Source organism: Syzygium oleosum, unplaced genomic scaffold (genome assembly GCF_021117445.2).
Source record: "Syzygium oleosum isolate NSW1041296 unplaced genomic scaffold, Sole_v2.1 Sole_v2.14, whole genome shotgun sequence".
Lineage (NCBI taxonomy): Eukaryota > Viridiplantae > Streptophyta > Magnoliopsida > Myrtales > Myrtaceae > Syzygium > Syzygium oleosum.
Window position 1 is genome coordinate 5,466,902 of NW_026607498.1, and position 17,674 is coordinate 5,484,575.

The 17,674-nt window shown below is 40.4% G+C and overlaps 1 protein-coding gene and 1 pseudogene across 1 annotated transcript; both read right to left on the bottom strand.

Annotated features, from left to right (window-relative positions):
• Positions 1-586: 586 nt before the first annotated feature.
• Positions 587-3,753, bottom strand: LOC130139972 (disease resistance protein RPM1-like; annotated as a pseudogene).
• A 5,234-nt stretch (positions 3,754-8,987) lies between these two features.
• LOC115691786 (disease resistance protein RPM1-like) lies at positions 8,988-12,015 on the bottom strand. Its single transcript, XM_030618521.2, has one exon. It carries the CDS (start codon positions 11,862-11,864, stop codon positions 9,087-9,089), a length of 2,778 nt encoding a protein of 925 aa, XP_030474381.2. The 5' UTR covers positions 11,865-12,015; the 3' UTR covers positions 8,988-9,086.
• Between the last annotated feature and the right edge of the window lie 5,659 nt (positions 12,016-17,674).

The following is a 17,674-nucleotide window of genomic DNA, read 5'->3' on the forward strand; positions in this document are numbered from 1 at the left end:
GACTTTAGAGCAAGAAGAATTGCAGATGATGGTAGCTACAACCCTGAAAAAGCCAACAATTCTTTAACAGAAAGCTCCAAGAACATCAACGGAGCATTCTGTCGATGGTTTAAGGAGGTGACTAAGTTAACCGGGTTTATCACACAAAAATGACCTAATCTCCTTTTAAAGCAATCAGGGCAAACATGACACTTGACATTTGCTAGAAAGTTCTTATAATTGCATCTGCCTACTACTGCAAAGCCATAGCTGCAAGAGCTGAAGGCTAGCATCAGAAACATCTCAAACCTGGAGGAAGCAATTAAATAGCAGGGGCATTAAATCTTCCGGTGGTGAAAATGCTTTTCAATAAGAACTCGTTACAGGTTGAATCTTGACTATTATACCTACACCAATCTTTGGATACCTATAGTGGGCCTTACGAGATCATGACTGGGTTGAATGAACCCCTCTTATTGTAATTGTAATGATCCACTCTTATGAAATTTCACGACACCGATGAAAAAAGGGACATTGTAAAATGAGAACAAAGAAATTAGTACTAGCACATGTTTTAGATTTCAGGGATCACCTAACAGAGGGAGAGCGAGAGAAATTACAAAATACTACATATTTACTAAATGGCTTACTAAAGCATTACATACGAGCTCTATTTATAAAGCATTGAGAGACGCAACTCAATCCCTTATTACAGACAGACTCGAAATCACGGCTACCTCACAACACATTCACAATTACAAGTCATCCATCAGTCACAAACGTTTGGCAGGCTCACAGTTATTCACTTATATAGTACATTCACTTCCAACATGGTGGGAACTCGTTGCTCCTCATGCTAGTGCCTTGGGCGGTAGCAACATCCCTCTGCACTGATCTCTCGATTAACTGGACGTCCCAACCCTCATCTCTCCAGTAGCCATGATATATTTCTGGAACATGCGCAACTTTCTGATAGTCATCATCTTGTCCACCTTGCACAAGCTTCTTGACGAGCTCATCTGGCATATCGAAAATCTCCAGCACTTTCAGCCTTGTCAGGCGTTCAATACCTGATGGAAGCTTCTTTAGTAACTCGCAACGCTGAATGATAAGCTTCTCAAGAAAAGGCATTGCTCCCTTCTCCACTTCTGCACACCTGAGTTCATCGAAATGATCAAGACCCAGAGTCCTCAGCTTTTTAAAGGCTTTTGCTTTAAAGCACAACGAGCTTCCTTCGTAAACCTGAAGCAACTCGAGATGAACAAGATTGGGCAGATTTTGGAGAGACATGAGAGGGTCATCCTTTAGGCGACTGCACCTCAGGGGCAATTTCATCAGGCTACTGAGAGAGGGTAGCCAGTGTGGTAATGCCCCCAACCGTCCTCTCAAGTAGATTCTCTGAAGGAATGGAGGTGGACTAGAGAGGTGTTGCAGATCAATAATCTCATCGTCATCAACAGAAGCTACGGATATTGCTTGAAGCCTCGTTAGTTTGGAGATTGACAAGCACAAATCCCTTCCATCTTCTTTTCTAAATTTCAGAATGGCCAATCTATCCAGTTGTGTCAACATTCCAAGCTCTCTCATCACACTGCTGCTACTTTCCTCATCTGCCTCTATATAGCAGTGCTTTTGAAGGGATTACAAAGCCCTTATTCCCCTAAGGGCCTTAAAACCGAATTTGAAGGATGAATAGGATATGTTCTTGCAGCGATAAACTAGGAGATGACAAGTCGTCGCAGTTACAAGATCTCAACTGGCAATTCGGTGACGTTGGTGTGTTTAAGGTCTAGAGTCTCTAAGTTTTGAAGCTTCCCAATAGAACTTGGAATTGTACTCACCTCAGTGAACCTGAAACTTCGATATCTCAGATAACACTAATCAGAAACTTGAGCAGGGAACCTTGTTAAAGGAGCCGCTTGCATATCCAAAACATTTAGCAGTTTTATATCACTTGCTAGAATTTTATTCACAATTGATCCATCTATCCCAAACATATATAAAGAGGGAAGTTGAGACAAGGACCAGTTCTGTTGCAGAGATTGCAGGGTGTTCTGTATTGAAAGGCGACGGACTTTGTCTGGCCATTCACAATTTTCTTCTTTAGCTATTACTGCAAACCCCTGATCAGTCGACTTTGAAGTGATAATGTCCTGCAGAAAATCACGGATGCGGCAATACTTGACCCTTCCATCACTTTGTTTAGAAGCCACCTCTATCAGGCTTCTGTTCAACAGCTCCATGGAGTAGTCCTTGGCAACTTCTTCGAGGGTCTTTCCTTCTTTCTTTTCAACAAATCCTTCAGCGAGCCATAACCGAATCAGTCTCCTACGCTTAATGGGGTGACCCTCGGGAAATAAACTTAAGTGCAAGAAGCAGGCTTTCAGGTAGTATGGCAGATCATTAAAGCTAAGCGAAAAAACTCTCTTCAAATTTTTGAGTTTGTCGTTGCAGTCAATCTCAGTACGAAGACTGCGACGAACCAATTCCCATTCATCTATTCTGTGCTTGTCTTTTGTAGCCAAAACACCACTGATAGCCACTATAGCAAGTGGCAGTCCTTCACACTTTCTTAAAATAAACTGACAAGACTCCTCCAGATGGGAAGGGCAAGAATTCCCCTGAAATGTCTTCGTGCAGAAAAGCTTCCATGACTGTTCTACTGGCAGAGGCTCCATCCTGTAAACCTTTCCCTTGAATTCTCGGCAGGAGGTATATGCTAGATCAGCATTTCTGGTTGTGACGATTATTCGGCTGCCGCACTTGTTATTTGGCAGAGTATTTTACAGCATCTCATTCATCTATTCCCCATGTGTCATCTAGAACAACCAGAAACCGCATTCTCCATAGCAATTCCTTGATTATCATCTTCAGCCAGTAGATATCCGTGGTGTCTGCACCAGAAGGAATCGGTTTTCTAATCACTCTCATAATTTGCCAAAGCACGTCCTGGAGGAGCCCTCCTACATTCGGAGAGCCAGAGAGAGTGATCCAAGCACATATCATGAAATGTATTTTCACCTCTGGATCTTCATAAACTTGCTTTACCAGTGTGGTTTTGCCCAATCCTCCCATCCCAACAACTGAGATTACTCCCCGCCTAGAAGTGCCCTCAAACAACCATCCATCCAGCTGCTTCTTCGGTTCTTCAATGCCCACAAGCTCAGTTTTATCTAAAAGAAGGGCATTACCTCGGTGTTCATGCCATGTGTAGTTAGAGTACTTGGAGCAAGGGCCATGTTCAGCTTTACTAAACTTGTAGCGTAGCCTCTGGTGTCCATCACATATGCTTTTGATTCTGGAGTCAATTTTCTGTATCTCAGAAATGGTTTGACATCGAGCTTTCATGTTCTTCACACAGCAAGACATCCTACAGAGAAGACCAGCAAACCCAACCCCATGATCATGCGCCAAGAGAACTTTGAACTCGTCGAGAGCATCTTCAGTGTCATATGCAATCTCTCTGAGCTGCTTTACCCATACTTTGACTTCCTCATCGCTCTCTTCCAAGGAATCTGCGACCCTCAGGAATGCCCCTACGCACTCCAACTGTCCTCTCACTGAGCTAACTTCTTCCTCAGCACCTCTGAAGAATTGCACTTCATTCTCCAGAAAATTTTTGAGCTTGTCAATAAGGAAGTTTACGGCAGCTTCTGCCATGCTCTAATTGTGCATGTGCAGAAGTTGTGGATTATAACTCTGCCAGTATCCTTTACATAGTGGCTCCAAAAGTTGGGGAGTCCAATGTGGAAATGGTGAAGCATATGATGTCCATGCTGAATTTTACATTTTGTATCTCTTTCCTGGTGGTCCATATCTTCTATAAAATTAGCAAAATATATTTTTTGGTCCTTTTCTCAATCACTGTAATTGTTATTTCCTTTCCTTTTTGTAGAAGTACCTCTTAATGTGAGAAATTATTAAATGTTTCAATCTTTTTAATTAAGTAACATAGAGCTTATCAGATAACTTGATTTGCAGTTCCATTTTTTATTATGGAAACAATTGACCTAGTTCGAACCAGAAAAATCACTGATTAGGCGGCCCCCTGCAAGTTTTGAAGAAAATTTTTTATGATGTTACTGGTGTATATCATTTTAGCATTTCCATGAATGACAATTGAATTGGCTTTCTAGTCAAGTTTATTGAATTTATTTTGCGGGCTATCGCTGTTTGAGGTCGGCATACCGATGCATTGTAGGCTTTCTCAAGCTTGCATTTCTAAGTAAAAGTTTCGGACGGAGTTAGGTTTGAGCTGATGAAACAATTTAAGGTCATTTCATATGTTAAAAATTGATGGTCAAGACTTCACAACAATCACCTTCTCAGGGCCTCAAGCTGAATGATACTTTCTCTAAACCTGGTGGAAACAGGAACAGCACAACCTGTGACCTGAACAACCCCCAAGCTTGTACAAGCTACCCCATCTCCACCGTCCCATCTCGGCACCAAGTCAGTTCCTCAACCACTATATGCATCTACAATTTGGGATACCACTTTTATCTACAAGTCTCCGCACAATTTCTTCCATTCAACAGTTTCCAACGCCATGAGCATTTTGCTGGAAAGTACAAAATCAACTTCCATTTTTTTGCCCAAAAAAATACAAGATCAACTGATTATTCTTTTTGGTTGATTGACAGGAAATCTAAGGTCTTTACTAGATGACATTATCGAAAAGTCCAAAAACTTCTTGCTGGGAAATTGGGGCGAAAGTCATCTAAAACAGTTCTAAATAAGCAATTGAGGTCACATATTTGAAATTTTGATAGTTCTTTTTTCAATTTTTCTGCGCTTACCAGATTGGATCATCATTGAATAGGCTAATAAGAGAATTCTCTATCAAACTTCGTTATAAATACTTTGACGTTAGTCTTCAAGAAAGCTGTTGCCCTTGTATAGTCGAGAGAACTGGACCAAGACTGAGTGGGACAAGAACATATCAAAAAATGAAAAAGGACATTAATTACCACTGAGCTACTAAAATATAAGCAAATTGTCACACTGCATCGTCAATCACTAACGACACGAAACTTTAAAAACAGGGTCGCACCAATAGCCCTTTAAGAAACATTGAGTATTCACGAATTCGTCACCGTCACTTAGGTGGAGTTGATTTGGATCCCATGAGGATGAAAAGGCTACTTTTACCAGCACCAATCTACTGAATGAACACACCTTACCCGAAACAAGAAAACAATTCCAAGACGCATGTTCTGAGTCACTCATACCTTTGCGTGTATTTGCAATGTCGTCCGTTTTGTGCCTTCTTTTCTGTCTCCTGCTTGGCATTATATCAAACACTTGGTGGACATACTTGTGAGGAAAAGCAGGAGCACTCCCCGTCGAAACCCCTGCGAGAATTTCAAAGGGTGAAATGTTCCAAGTCTGTCTCTATTCAAATTAGATCCTGGGTGATCTTTGAAAATTAGCTTGATGGGTCATGGCAACGTTTAGACTTTTGACCATTCCAAGCACCACGGAAATTGGATCATCATAATCAACAAATTCAAGCTAATCTCTCCTACTTCCATGGCTGCCTGGGACGTACACGTTACTCAAAGCAGAAATTAAATTGTTTTCAAGCTATGTGCTTCATCACTTTCAAACATAAACCCATGAAAAATCCTAAACTGTGACCTCTTGAACGGATCTACCCTGAAGTTTTCAACCCATCTTAACTACTTTCTTCATTCTTTTCAATTAAGTCATTAAGGAGCATTTTTCTATTGATGAAGATACCAATCTAAATCTTCTGAAAGAGATAAAACTGCCAATAAAAAAAGTATTTAAAAGTCACTACTTCGATTCATCTTTAATTTTAAAGGCTTTTTCAATTTTCATTAAAAGAAAGATACGAGAGGAGAGCGCTCCGGCGCCTTCTTGATCGGAAAAAGGTGCTGGACAAACCTCTTCCCTTTCCTCTTCATGATATATATTGTGAAGCTCTTTGGGTGAGAATTGAATCAATCATGCCGGAAAACATTAGTGTTGTCATGAAGGCATAAGAAGATCTAGTTTCACCTTCTATGACTAGACAAGCAACTGAGGTCATGTACTTATAATTTTCATTGTGCTCTTCTTTGATTCTTCCATGGCTTCTTGCTAATAGAAGCATCATTCAGTGACATCTTGGCTCTAGTCTCTAATTTATGAGGCACTTACCACTAGGAGATTGCAGATTGTTACTATGTTTCTGCAAGAAAAAGGTGGAAATCCTGTGTGATCATTCTATGAATTGTGTAGTGGATAGAATCACAGTGATGGGATTGTAAGTGAACATGCCGTCGAAAATCTTCCTTGCATATGAAATTGAAAATGTGCTTGCTTAAGACACGGCCCTCATCGGTCCTTTCAGTCTTGTTGGCTGATTAGTCTAGGCTTTTAAGCAGGCCTTCCTGGTTTTTTGTTACCTTGCTTATACAGCAACAAAAAGAAAGGAGCACATAGATAGAAGGACTAGGCTGCTCTTCTATTAACTAGGCTTCACTGCTTCTCGCACCATCTTGTCTTAATTCCTAACAGGGACCATTATTGGAAGGTTGAACATACATATTTGGCAAGTTTCTACTTGCCATCAATTATTTTTTCTGTTGGATGAATTAAGTAATTCCCTACCTTATTTACCATATTATGAAAATTCTGGATTTAATTGGATCTTTTAAGTCAACGATAAATAAGGTTATTAAAATATTGAAAATTTAAGTACCGAATTTTAAGTGCTGTAGTGTTGAAAATAACAATAAAGAGCTGTTTGATGATTATTAGAAATTAGTAGTTGAATATTATTAAGCTCATACAAAACATAAGACGATGATAATCACTGGTAGGTTTTAGAAATATATTTGGCAAGATTGAAGATTCTACTGGTCATCCATTCGTTTTTCTATTTATTGAATTAAGTAACCTCTCCCTTATTTATCATATTAAGTGAATTTTTGACTTAATTGAATCAAATCAAGTCAATGCTTATAAAGAGAAAAGTACACCACCAATGTCATAACTTTCATACGACTTTCACTTGGGTGTCTTAACATTTTTCGATCAATTGAGTGCCACATTGGTCAAAAATTGTTCACTTGATTGCCACTTGGTAATTTGTGTGGTAAAAAAAACATGGCATTTATTTAATATAAACCAGCCAGTGTGACTATACCCGAAAAAATAATAATAGTAAAAAAAAAAGCAATTCCAAGACACATGTTCTGAGTCACCCACACCTTTGTGAGCTCGCAATGTCTTCGGTTTTGTACCTTCTTTTCCGTCTCCTCCTTGGCATTTTATCAAACACGTGGTGGACGGACTTGGGAGGAAATGTAGGACACTCCATTTTCAAACCCCTGCGAACGTCCTTACGTTCCTTAGCCTCATCTGGAACAACTGGCTTTGAAATCCTTACGAATCGCCAGCTATCCAATGGAGCGAACTTCCTTACGTTGATCTTGCAAGCATTGACGTCAGAGATGGATGTGGAAGCAGGAGGCCCTACTGAGCCATATGAAATCTTGATATCTTTTTGGCTCTACTTCTTCCTTTGCACGTAGCTTGATTTATTGGTCTATTGTAGCAATTCCCTGTAGTATATATGAAGATGATATTTGTTGTGAGACATTGCTACTTCAATTTCCTCGCCTCTTTAGTTTTGATCTTTAGGGCCTCTCTCCTGATCTCTCTAAAAGCCAGCAAGAAATGTTTTATTGCACAAACTTTCCGGGAATGGCGATAAGTCCTGCTGCGTGCCAGTACAAACTACACGTATTCTGGTCTCCTAGAGTAGCTAGTTGATATGATCTCGTCGACAGCATTTTCAACATAAAACTACTCAGCGAAAAGGACGGGAGCCATAGCGAGAAGCTTTTGCGTTGTTCTTTCACACCGATCCAGGATACTGCCTGACTGAATGTCTTTATATTGTTGAGACCAGTCCGGTTGTGGATTACGTCCGCCAGCATGCATGCTGTTGAAGACGTTGCAAAATATATAGAAATGAACGCAATTTTTTGATGGAAGATCCTTTCTTCTCCATCAAGATTCCACTCTTATGTGAATGGATATTTGTATGGCCAAGGAAGTTGATTGTGGTCTCTTTCGTTTCGCTCCTTGCCGATTCTTTATGGATTCTCCTCCTAATCGGTGCTAGTTATTTTAATTCAGTTGCCATTGCCTGCCTCAAGTTCCTTTTGAGTGCAAAATCCTGGAAGATTTGATTCAGGATTGAAGTTCAACTTTTACTTAAAATAACTGTTCGTTTGGAGGGGGGGGCGTGGGAGAGAGAGAGAGTTTTGTAACACTATGGAAAAAGAATGTAAGTTCGAGGGAAATCAAGACCTTCACCAGAAGTCTCACGCTAAAATTCCTGGCATGGGAACGGTAGACAACTAATACAACCGTGAGAGACTTGTCATGGTCAAGGCAGCAAAAACCATTTAAAGTCTCTATCCGACGGGACATTCGGTGGAGAACTCCAGGAGGGTTGGTATTTGTTTGAAACCAACATTTTTGAAGACGGGCTGAATAAGGAAAACATGGGAAAGAGTGTCTTCACCGACTTGTAGAAGAGCAAAAAGAGTTAAACCAGTGTTTCTTTTCCTTAGCTAACTGAGGACGCCATTCATGAGAAGAGCAATGTTGAGACTGCTCGATGGACGAATGCGACTCTAATTGCTACCCCCAAAGTGCCTCATCGGATGGAAGAGGTCTTCTTGAGTGATTCATAAGTAAGACTACAACGACCTGACACGTTCCATTTGGGCCAAGCATGCAAAAGTAATCATACGAGGTGGTGACAAACATGTAATGCGTTTCTCATAATACCAGAATTTCATCTTAGATCTGCATATACTCCAACAAGCTCAAAGCTGAATACACACTATCCTGCTTGACCATTCTCTTATCTGAGGAAAAGGGCCGTCGCGCATAAATGCTTACCAGATGCTAAATGCCATTTACAGACCCATAGTAACCTTAGACTATGCTTGTAAACTTTTATCACAAAGTAACAACTATTTTCTATGATTACAGTCATTCAATCACGCATACCTCGTGAGAAGTATTATACGGGTTCTAGCCTCAGCCGCTCATTTTGAGCATGGAGGAAATTCAACTCCTCATACAAATGCCTTGGTGAGCACGACATCCCATCTCCTCTCTCTCCGGTAACCATAATATACTTCTGGGACATGTGCCACTTTCTGGTAATCATCATCTTGTCCATCTCGCCTAAGTTTCTTCACTAACTCATCAGGCATGTCAACAAACTTCAGCACTTTCAGCTTTTCCAGGTGCTCAATACCGGATGGAAGTTTCTCCAGTAGCTTACAACTCTCAATAAACAACTCCTCAAGACAAGGCATTGATCCCTTCTCCACTTCCACGCATTTGAGTTTGTCAGAAGAACCAAGGCCCAGAAACCGTAGCTTCATAAAGTCGTTGGCTTTGAAACGCAGCTTGGTTCCTTCATAAACCTGAACCAACTCGAGATGTACAAGATTAGGCAAATTCCCAATAGACGACAGTGGATTATCCTTCAGCTGACTGTATCGTAGGTGCAATACCAGTAGGCTATCAAGAGATGATATCCAGAGTGGTAATGCCTCCAGACGTCCTTTCAAGTAGATTCTCTGGAGAAATGGAGGTGGAGAAGAGAGCTGTTGTAGATCAATAATCTCATCTTCATCCGCTGAAACTAAAGATAATGCTTGAAGCTTGGTTAACTTTCCAATTGACGAGCACAGTTCCCTTGCATCTTCTCTTCTCAACTTCACGATGCCTAACCTAATCAATTGTGTCAACTTTCCAAGCTCTCTCATTAAGCTGCTGTTTCTCTCGTTACCTGCTTCTATGCGGCAGAGCTTTTGCAGGGACTGTAAAGCCCCTATTCCTTCTGGGGACTTGAAGCCATGCTGAAACCTTGAGTAGGCTGTGTTTCCATAACGATATACGAGGAGATGGCGAAGTTGTTGGAGCTTCAAGATCACAACTGGCAATTCTGTGACGTATGTGTGTTTAAGGTCTAGGGTCTCTAGGTTTTGAAGCTTCCCTATGGAATTTGGAACAGTTCTCACCTTGCTGTACCTGAAACTTAGATATCTCAGGTAACACCACTCAGCAACTTGAGCTGGGAACCTTGTCAAAGATGCAGTTCCCAAGTCCAGAACAGTGAGCAGTCTCATTTCACTACCTAGAACAGCATCCATGGATGATCTCTCTACCCCAAACATGTATAAAGAACGCAGTTGAGACAATGACCTCTTATGTTGCATAGCTTGCTGGCTGTTCTGTATAGATAGGCGACGAACTTTATCTGGCCATATATGATATTTTTCTATGGCCGTTTCTGCAAAGCCTTGGTGGCTCGACTTTGAAGTAATAATATCCAGCAGAAAATCATGGATACGGCAATACTTGATCCTTCCAGTGGTTGTTTTAACAGCCACCTCTATCAGGCTTCTCTTCAGGAGCTCATATAGGTAGCCCTGGGCTGCTTCTTCTACTGTCATGCCTTCTTTCTTGTCTACAAATCCTTCTGCAATCCATAATCGAATTAATTTCCCACAGCTAATGGGGTAACCCCTGGGAAATACGCTCAAGTGCAGGAAACAGGACTTCAAGTAGTATGGCAGGTCATCAAAACTAAGTGAAAGGACTCTCTTCAAGGTTCTGAATTTGTCATTGCAATCTATTTCAGTACGAAGACATCGACGAACCAGATCCCATTCGTCCTTTTTTCTTGTGTCTTTTGAAACCAAAACACCGCTGATGGCCACAATAGCAAGTGGCAATCCCTCACACTTTCTCAGAATAAGCCTACAGGTCTCCTCTAGATGAGGAGGGCAGGAGTTCCCCTGAAACGTTTTTGCACAGAAAAGCTTCCATGATTCATCAGCTGGCAGTGGCTCCATCTTGTAAACCCTACCCCTGAATTCCCCGCATGAGGTATGTGCTAAATCAGAATTCCTGGATGTGATGATTATTCGGCTGCCACAGGTGTTGTTAGGCAATGCGTGTTTGATTGCATCCCATTCATTTATGCGCCACACATCATCTACAACGATTAGGTACCTTGCTTTTTGCAGGAAGTCCTTGATAATCATCTTCAGGCATAACCTGTCCTTGTTGTCCTCTAGAGGAGGAACTAGTTCTTCAGTCTCACCCATAATTTGTCGAAACATGCCTTGGAGGATCTCTTCTATATTTGGAGATTGAGAAAGAGTTATCCAAGCACGTACCATGAAATGTTTCTTCACTTCTGGATCTTCGTAAACTTGCTTCACTAATGTAGTTTTCCCCAGTCCTCCCATCCCCACCACTACGATTACTTGCCGAGTGGAAGCGCCCTCAATCAGCCAGCCAACCAGCTTTTTTGTCGGTTCACTGATGCCCACGAGCTCAGCTTTGTCTAAAAGAAGGGCATTCCCTCGCTGGTCCTTCCACGTGTCGTCTGGCTTACTAGAGCCATTGTGATGTTCGACTTTATTTAATTTGTCTCGGATTCTCCAGTGTCCATCATAGATGTTTTTGATTCTGGAGTTGATGGATTTCATCTCCGAAGCAATTCGGTATCGACCTTTCATGTTCTTGATACAGCAGGACATCTTGGAGAGAAGACCGGCAAAACCAATTCCATGATCATGCGCCAGGAGAAGTTTGAACTCATCAAGAGCGTCTTCAGTGTCGTATGCGATTTCTCTCAGCTGCTTCACCCAAACTTTGACTTCCTCATCACTCTCTTCCAGGGAATCTGCAACCCTCAGGAATGCCACTATGTACTCCAATTGTCTCTTCACTGAATTAACTTCTTCCTTGGCACCTCCCAAGACTTGAACCCCATCCTCTAGAAAGTTCTTGAGCTTGCCAAGTAGGTAGGTTACAGTGGATTCTGCCATGCTCTATTTTGCATATTTCGAAGTTCTGGGGAATGCACTAGTTGGTCACCTCTAAGTTAGTGCTTCCACAGGCTGGGGGTTTGGTGTGGAAATGGTCAAGCTTCTGATGTCTAGTCATCCATCAGTTTACGGCTGCTTGGTCATGATGCGCACCTGCTTAACAAATTAAAAAACCTTACTCTTTTTGTCACACCCTGTAATCAACCGGAATGGGGGAGTGATATGACCGTCCTTCCACCCGAAGGACGCAGCCTCAAAAAAAAAAAAAAACCAACTCCAAAAGAAACCATACCCAAAATTTAACTCCCAAAGTCTCCGTGATATCGCTCTCGTACTAATGGCAGCTAGGCGAGGAACCTGAAAAGATTCGGAAAGAGAGGGATAAGCAACTACAGCTCAGTGATTAATACATATTTTCTAAGTAGATCGAACAACTACTATGCATGTGTACAAAGTAATACCAAAACTTCATAACCCAAATTCAAGGTATAAAATACATATTGCATCACATAAGAGTTGTTTCATTTCCACAAAATTTTGTACAAGTTAGAAATATTCATTTAAATCCACATCACAATTCAAATATTAATGGTCAAGTCCATTGATCAATGCCTTGTGGCAAGGCGACTAAGATTTTCCCTTGGCAAGGTTTTCACCTACAAAGCCGGTGGCTCCTCCTAGAAGGATATCCTAAACCGAGTTCATAGAGATATTGAGCATCAAACCATTATCCTCAAATACCAAAAATTCAATTCATAATCAATCTTATAATCCACAATACATTTTACAAACCAATCATATAACCTTTCGTAACTCAGTTCATCCGATAAAAATACTTTTTCGTAAAGCATTTCTCATATCATTTCCTAAAACCAAATTCACAAATTGATATGTATAACCTTTTTTAATGTTTTTATTAAACATTTCTCAAATCATCTTAGAACTCATTCTGTAAAGCCGTTCGTAACATAATACATATATATCCGTTTGCAATATCTTTCTTAAAGCCATTCTCAAATCGTTCTTAAATATTAAAAGGTAGCAATTGCCCGATTCAGACTTTTATGCAACAAACATGTTTTAATAACTCGTACGAAACTCAAATCTTTATCACTTTCAAGACATGAGTTTACAAATCCATAGAAGAAATAACACCACTCACCTGGAATGCCCAATAATCAAATAACGATGCTTACTTGAATCGACGATCTCGTAATCCTAACAATTAAACGAGAATCGATGTCAAAATTAAGTAAAATATTACAAAAACCATGAATAGGCTAAACAATACTTAAACGTTAACAAAATAACTCAAAGACACCTATAAATCGCTCACCCAAATCGATTACTCAAAGCTGTTTGCAACGCGAAACTTGAGTGCGCCATAACTCTCTCCAACGAATTCCGTTTCAAGCAAATTTATAATCAAATGGTAGATCTTTCGAAGCACTAAAAGACCCATAACTCAGTCGATCCAAAATTGAGCCGAAAACCGACGAAAATCAGTTCGAAAGCTGCTGTCGCGCACTGTTCATCATGCGAAGCCAACTTCAAAATTTTGTTTCGGGCAAACCGTAAGTTAAAATCAAGATCCATAAAAATCCAAGGTTCCACAACACCTTAAACTATCATTTCTATATATATACGCAGCTCGATAACTCAAAAATCGGATTTCGCGGCTTGAATTTTACATAACTCCGAAATTGTGCTCTAATTTCGAAAAATACTATGATTAGATAAACGAGACTCGAATACTTACTAGGCGTTACCATACAAAGTCGAATCGGCTTGGGAGGTACAGTGGTGAGAACCCATTTCTTTCTCTTTCCCTTTCTTTCTCTTCTTTCCTCCTCTCTTTCCTTTCTCTTCTTTTGGTCGCGTGAGGCCCCTTTTAATAACTTAGTCCGCTATTCCCGTCTTTTGTTGACTTTGCGACCTTTCTTTCTCTGTTCTTTTTTTTTTGTTCCCACCAATATTTGACTTGGTCAATTATAAAATGCCAAATATTACACTCGTTGTCTTGAGTAAGCTAAAAATGACCATTATTGATATCTTTTAGTATGATTGGACGCAACTTAATTTGCTTGGCTTGTGTATAAATGTACCTAATTGTGTGAATTTTTTTACTAAGATTGTTGTTTAACTTTTCAAAGGAAATGATAGGAAACTCAATTGATTTCCAGTCCACTCATGTTTTATTCTTGGAAACTTCTAATATGGTCCTAATAAAATTTTTTGTTTTACTCAGCAAGTTCGCTGCAAGTGCTAAATATACTTATACTAATGTTAATGAGAGTGACTAATAAGATTCCTGTTATTAGGCAAGTTCATGGCAAACACTGGATATATTTTTATACTAATGATACTGAGAGTGACTATTTCCTGAATGGTCAGTATATTTTTATACTAGTGTTAATGAGAGTGACTTTTTCCTGAATGGTCAAGATTCTTGTTATTAGGCAAGTTCATGGCAAGTACTGAATATATTTTTATACTAATGATACTGAGAGTGACTATTTCCTGAATGGTCAGTACATTTTTATACTAGTGTTAATGAGAGTGACTTTTTCCTGAATGGTCAAGATTCCGGTTATTAGGCAAGTTCATGGCAAGTACTGAATACATTTTTACACTAATGTTACTGAAAGTGACTATTTCCTGAATGGTCAAAGTTCCTGTTTACTAGGCAAGTTCGCTGCAAGTGATGAATATATTTTCATACTAATGTTAATGAGATTTACATTTTCCTGAATGACTATCGGCCGGCTATTGATTTCAGATGATTGTTTCCAGTGAAACTCACCGAACCTTTGCAGGCAAACTATTCTGTTTCAGAATACCATTGTGTTAAAGCTTTCTAAAACTTTGCTTCGTCAGATAAAAGAATCGCCCGGGGGGTTTATGGGAATGAAGCAACTTAACTTCATACAGAACTTTATAGCGGGACAAGAATTTGAACTGTCACCTCCTCAGCAGCTCAGGCAGAAAGAAGTTATCGGAATTCACCAAGAAATTCCTGTGCAACTTCTTGTTGGAGTTATTGTTGTCATGCAGGCGTAAGAAGATCAAGTGATGTATTGCTGAGATACTGATAATGTCCATTATACGTGAGAAAGTGGAGATTAGTTCACCTACCATGACTAGACAAGCAACTGAGGTCCATGTACTTAAAATTTTCATCGTTCTCTTCTTTGATTCTTCCCTGGCTTCATCCTAATAGAAACATCATTCAGTGGCACTGATACAGAGATTTGTATTTGTTTTTCTTCCTTCAAGCAATAATGTAGATTTCTACCCCTCCCCAGCCAGGTGAGAAGAAGACCAAGTCTAAGCAAGATAAGGGGACAAGGATATTAGAAGTGCCAAAAGTTATGTACGGCATTCACTTTAATTCCAAAAGTTTACGCCGGATCACTTAAGTGCCAAATCGGAGAAAAAACGATCACTTAAGTGTTAACGGCGAGATATTTCAACCAAATTGATTACGTGACTTTTTTAATTAAAAAAATATGACGTGGCATATTTTTTAACACCAAGTCCACGTGGAGTACAAAAACCATGGCGGATTTCTGGCCTACGTGGCTCGTTTAAAAGAAACAACATCGCATAACGTCTTGCCAAAACGACGTCACACAAAGCAGATCAAAATTGGGGCTTCGAGTTCCTGTTCTTGCACGACACTACAAACTCCTCCTTACTCACTCGTCGTCGCTCTCCAGTACCGTCGCTCAGATTTGTCATCTTCTCTCCCTTGCTCAATTGGCCGGAAAAATTAGGGCTCCGAGAGCAAAATTAGGGATTCGAAGGAAAAATTAGGGCTCGGAGAAAGGGAAATAGGGTTCTTGGTAACATCGTGGGGACGACGGTAGTAGGGATTGCAAGATTAAGCTGGTACTTTTGGGGGCAAATCGAAATAGGGAGTGAATTTGGGTTAAATGGCCGGTTAAGATTTGAAATTGGGGGCTTCTCTTTCAATTTGGGGATTTAGGATTCTTATTTGGGGGAAAGGTACTAGACGGCATCGTTTTAGGATTTAGATACTGATTGGTCTCTCTGGCGAGCCATGTTGGCTCAAGAAACTAATAAAAAAAGGCCACATCAGATTTTCGGCCAAACATATCGGAATTGGCACTAAAATGAGCGTTTTTAAAAAAAATTGGCATTTAAGTGATTGGAGGAAACTTTTGGCACTAAAGTAAGTGCCGTATACAACTTTTGCCACTTTTATTGTCCGTCCCTAGGACAAGGCCCCTTAATTACAGTTCACCTCATTTGTATAGCAAATGCGTGGACACATGCTCTAGACGAATGTTGTCAATCACCTTACTTCACTCAATTTAATATCTAGCATAGATGAATCGCAAATAATCTTGTGTCAATCGCTGGTGATATTAGCTTTAGCAATAGCGGGGCATCAATAGATACCTTTTTAATATTCAGTTGATGGCACCCTCCTGGATAAGTTTAAGAAGTTATCACATGTGTCATGTGGGGTCGATTCGGATGAGGAGAGGCGGTAAAAGCTCTCTATTATACATGTGATGAATCAATCCGACGAAGGTGGGGAGTGATCGATAGGGGTGTCAAAAACCAAACTGAAAACCGAACGGAAACCGGAACGGAATCGAACCGAAATTTCGTGTATTTTCGGCTCGGATAATGAAAAGATAACTGTTATTTTTCTTCTGATTTGGGTTATTTCGGTTTAGTTCGGTTTGGTTAATCAAACCGAATTGAAATTCTCAACAAAAATTGAATGCTCTTTTCGCTCCTCTTAAAATCGCCATGAGAAACCCCAATATCTAGTTTTCTCATCCGAACTGATCCGAAACAGGGTTTTTGGTTCGGTTCATTTGGTTCGGCTCAAGATTCGGTTTGGCTCGAGATTCGGTTCGGCTCGGATTTTTAAAAAACCCGAGCCGAACCAAAATTTGAACCGAACTGAACCGAACCGAACCGAACTGTTGACACCCCTACGTGATCGCTAGGGCTAGAAGGACCGGGCAAGGATGGCTCTTGGTATGCTTCTAAAATGGCGAAGGGGTAGGAATTATCCGCATTGCGCACTAGGGAGAGTGTATTTGCCATATATATATATGTAAAACTGGAAATAAATCAAAAGATGCGCTTTTTGACGAAATGGCAACGCTCAACATTGAAACTTCAATGTTAATTGTGGTGAGGTGAGAGCACTACCGGAAAGGGTAATCTTTTGGAGAAGCGTCCACCTGTACGCCATACGACAAAACAATGACGCTTGGTACTCGAGGTTAATCCAAGGGCATCACAATATATAAAAATCTCAAGGTAATGACTTATTAGGATCTGAAATTCTCAAACTGAATCACTGTGGAGGCATCACTAAACAGCATCACCAGCTCTCAAAATCAACTTCATTTAATCGGCCCTTCCCATTGATCGGGCACTCACCACTGGGGGATTGCAGATTGTAACTACTTTGTTTCTGCAAGAAAAGGTGGAAAACTTGTGCGGTCATTCTATCAACTGTGCAGTAGATAGAATCACAACGATGGGATGGTAAGTGACCATGCTGTCGGATTCCCTCCATGAATATAAATTTTGAAAACAAGCCTGCTTAAGACACGGCCATCATCAGCCCTTTCAGTCTTGTTGGCAGATTAGTTTTAGACTTCTAAGTAGGCCTTCCTGGTTTGTTACTTTGTTTATACTGCAGCCAAAAGAAAGGAGCGCATAGATAGATGGCAAGACTTACAGATTTCAAACTCACCTCCATCTGCCGTGATACATCCTATGTGACGAGTTTGCTTGCAAAAGATTTGGTTGTCTTA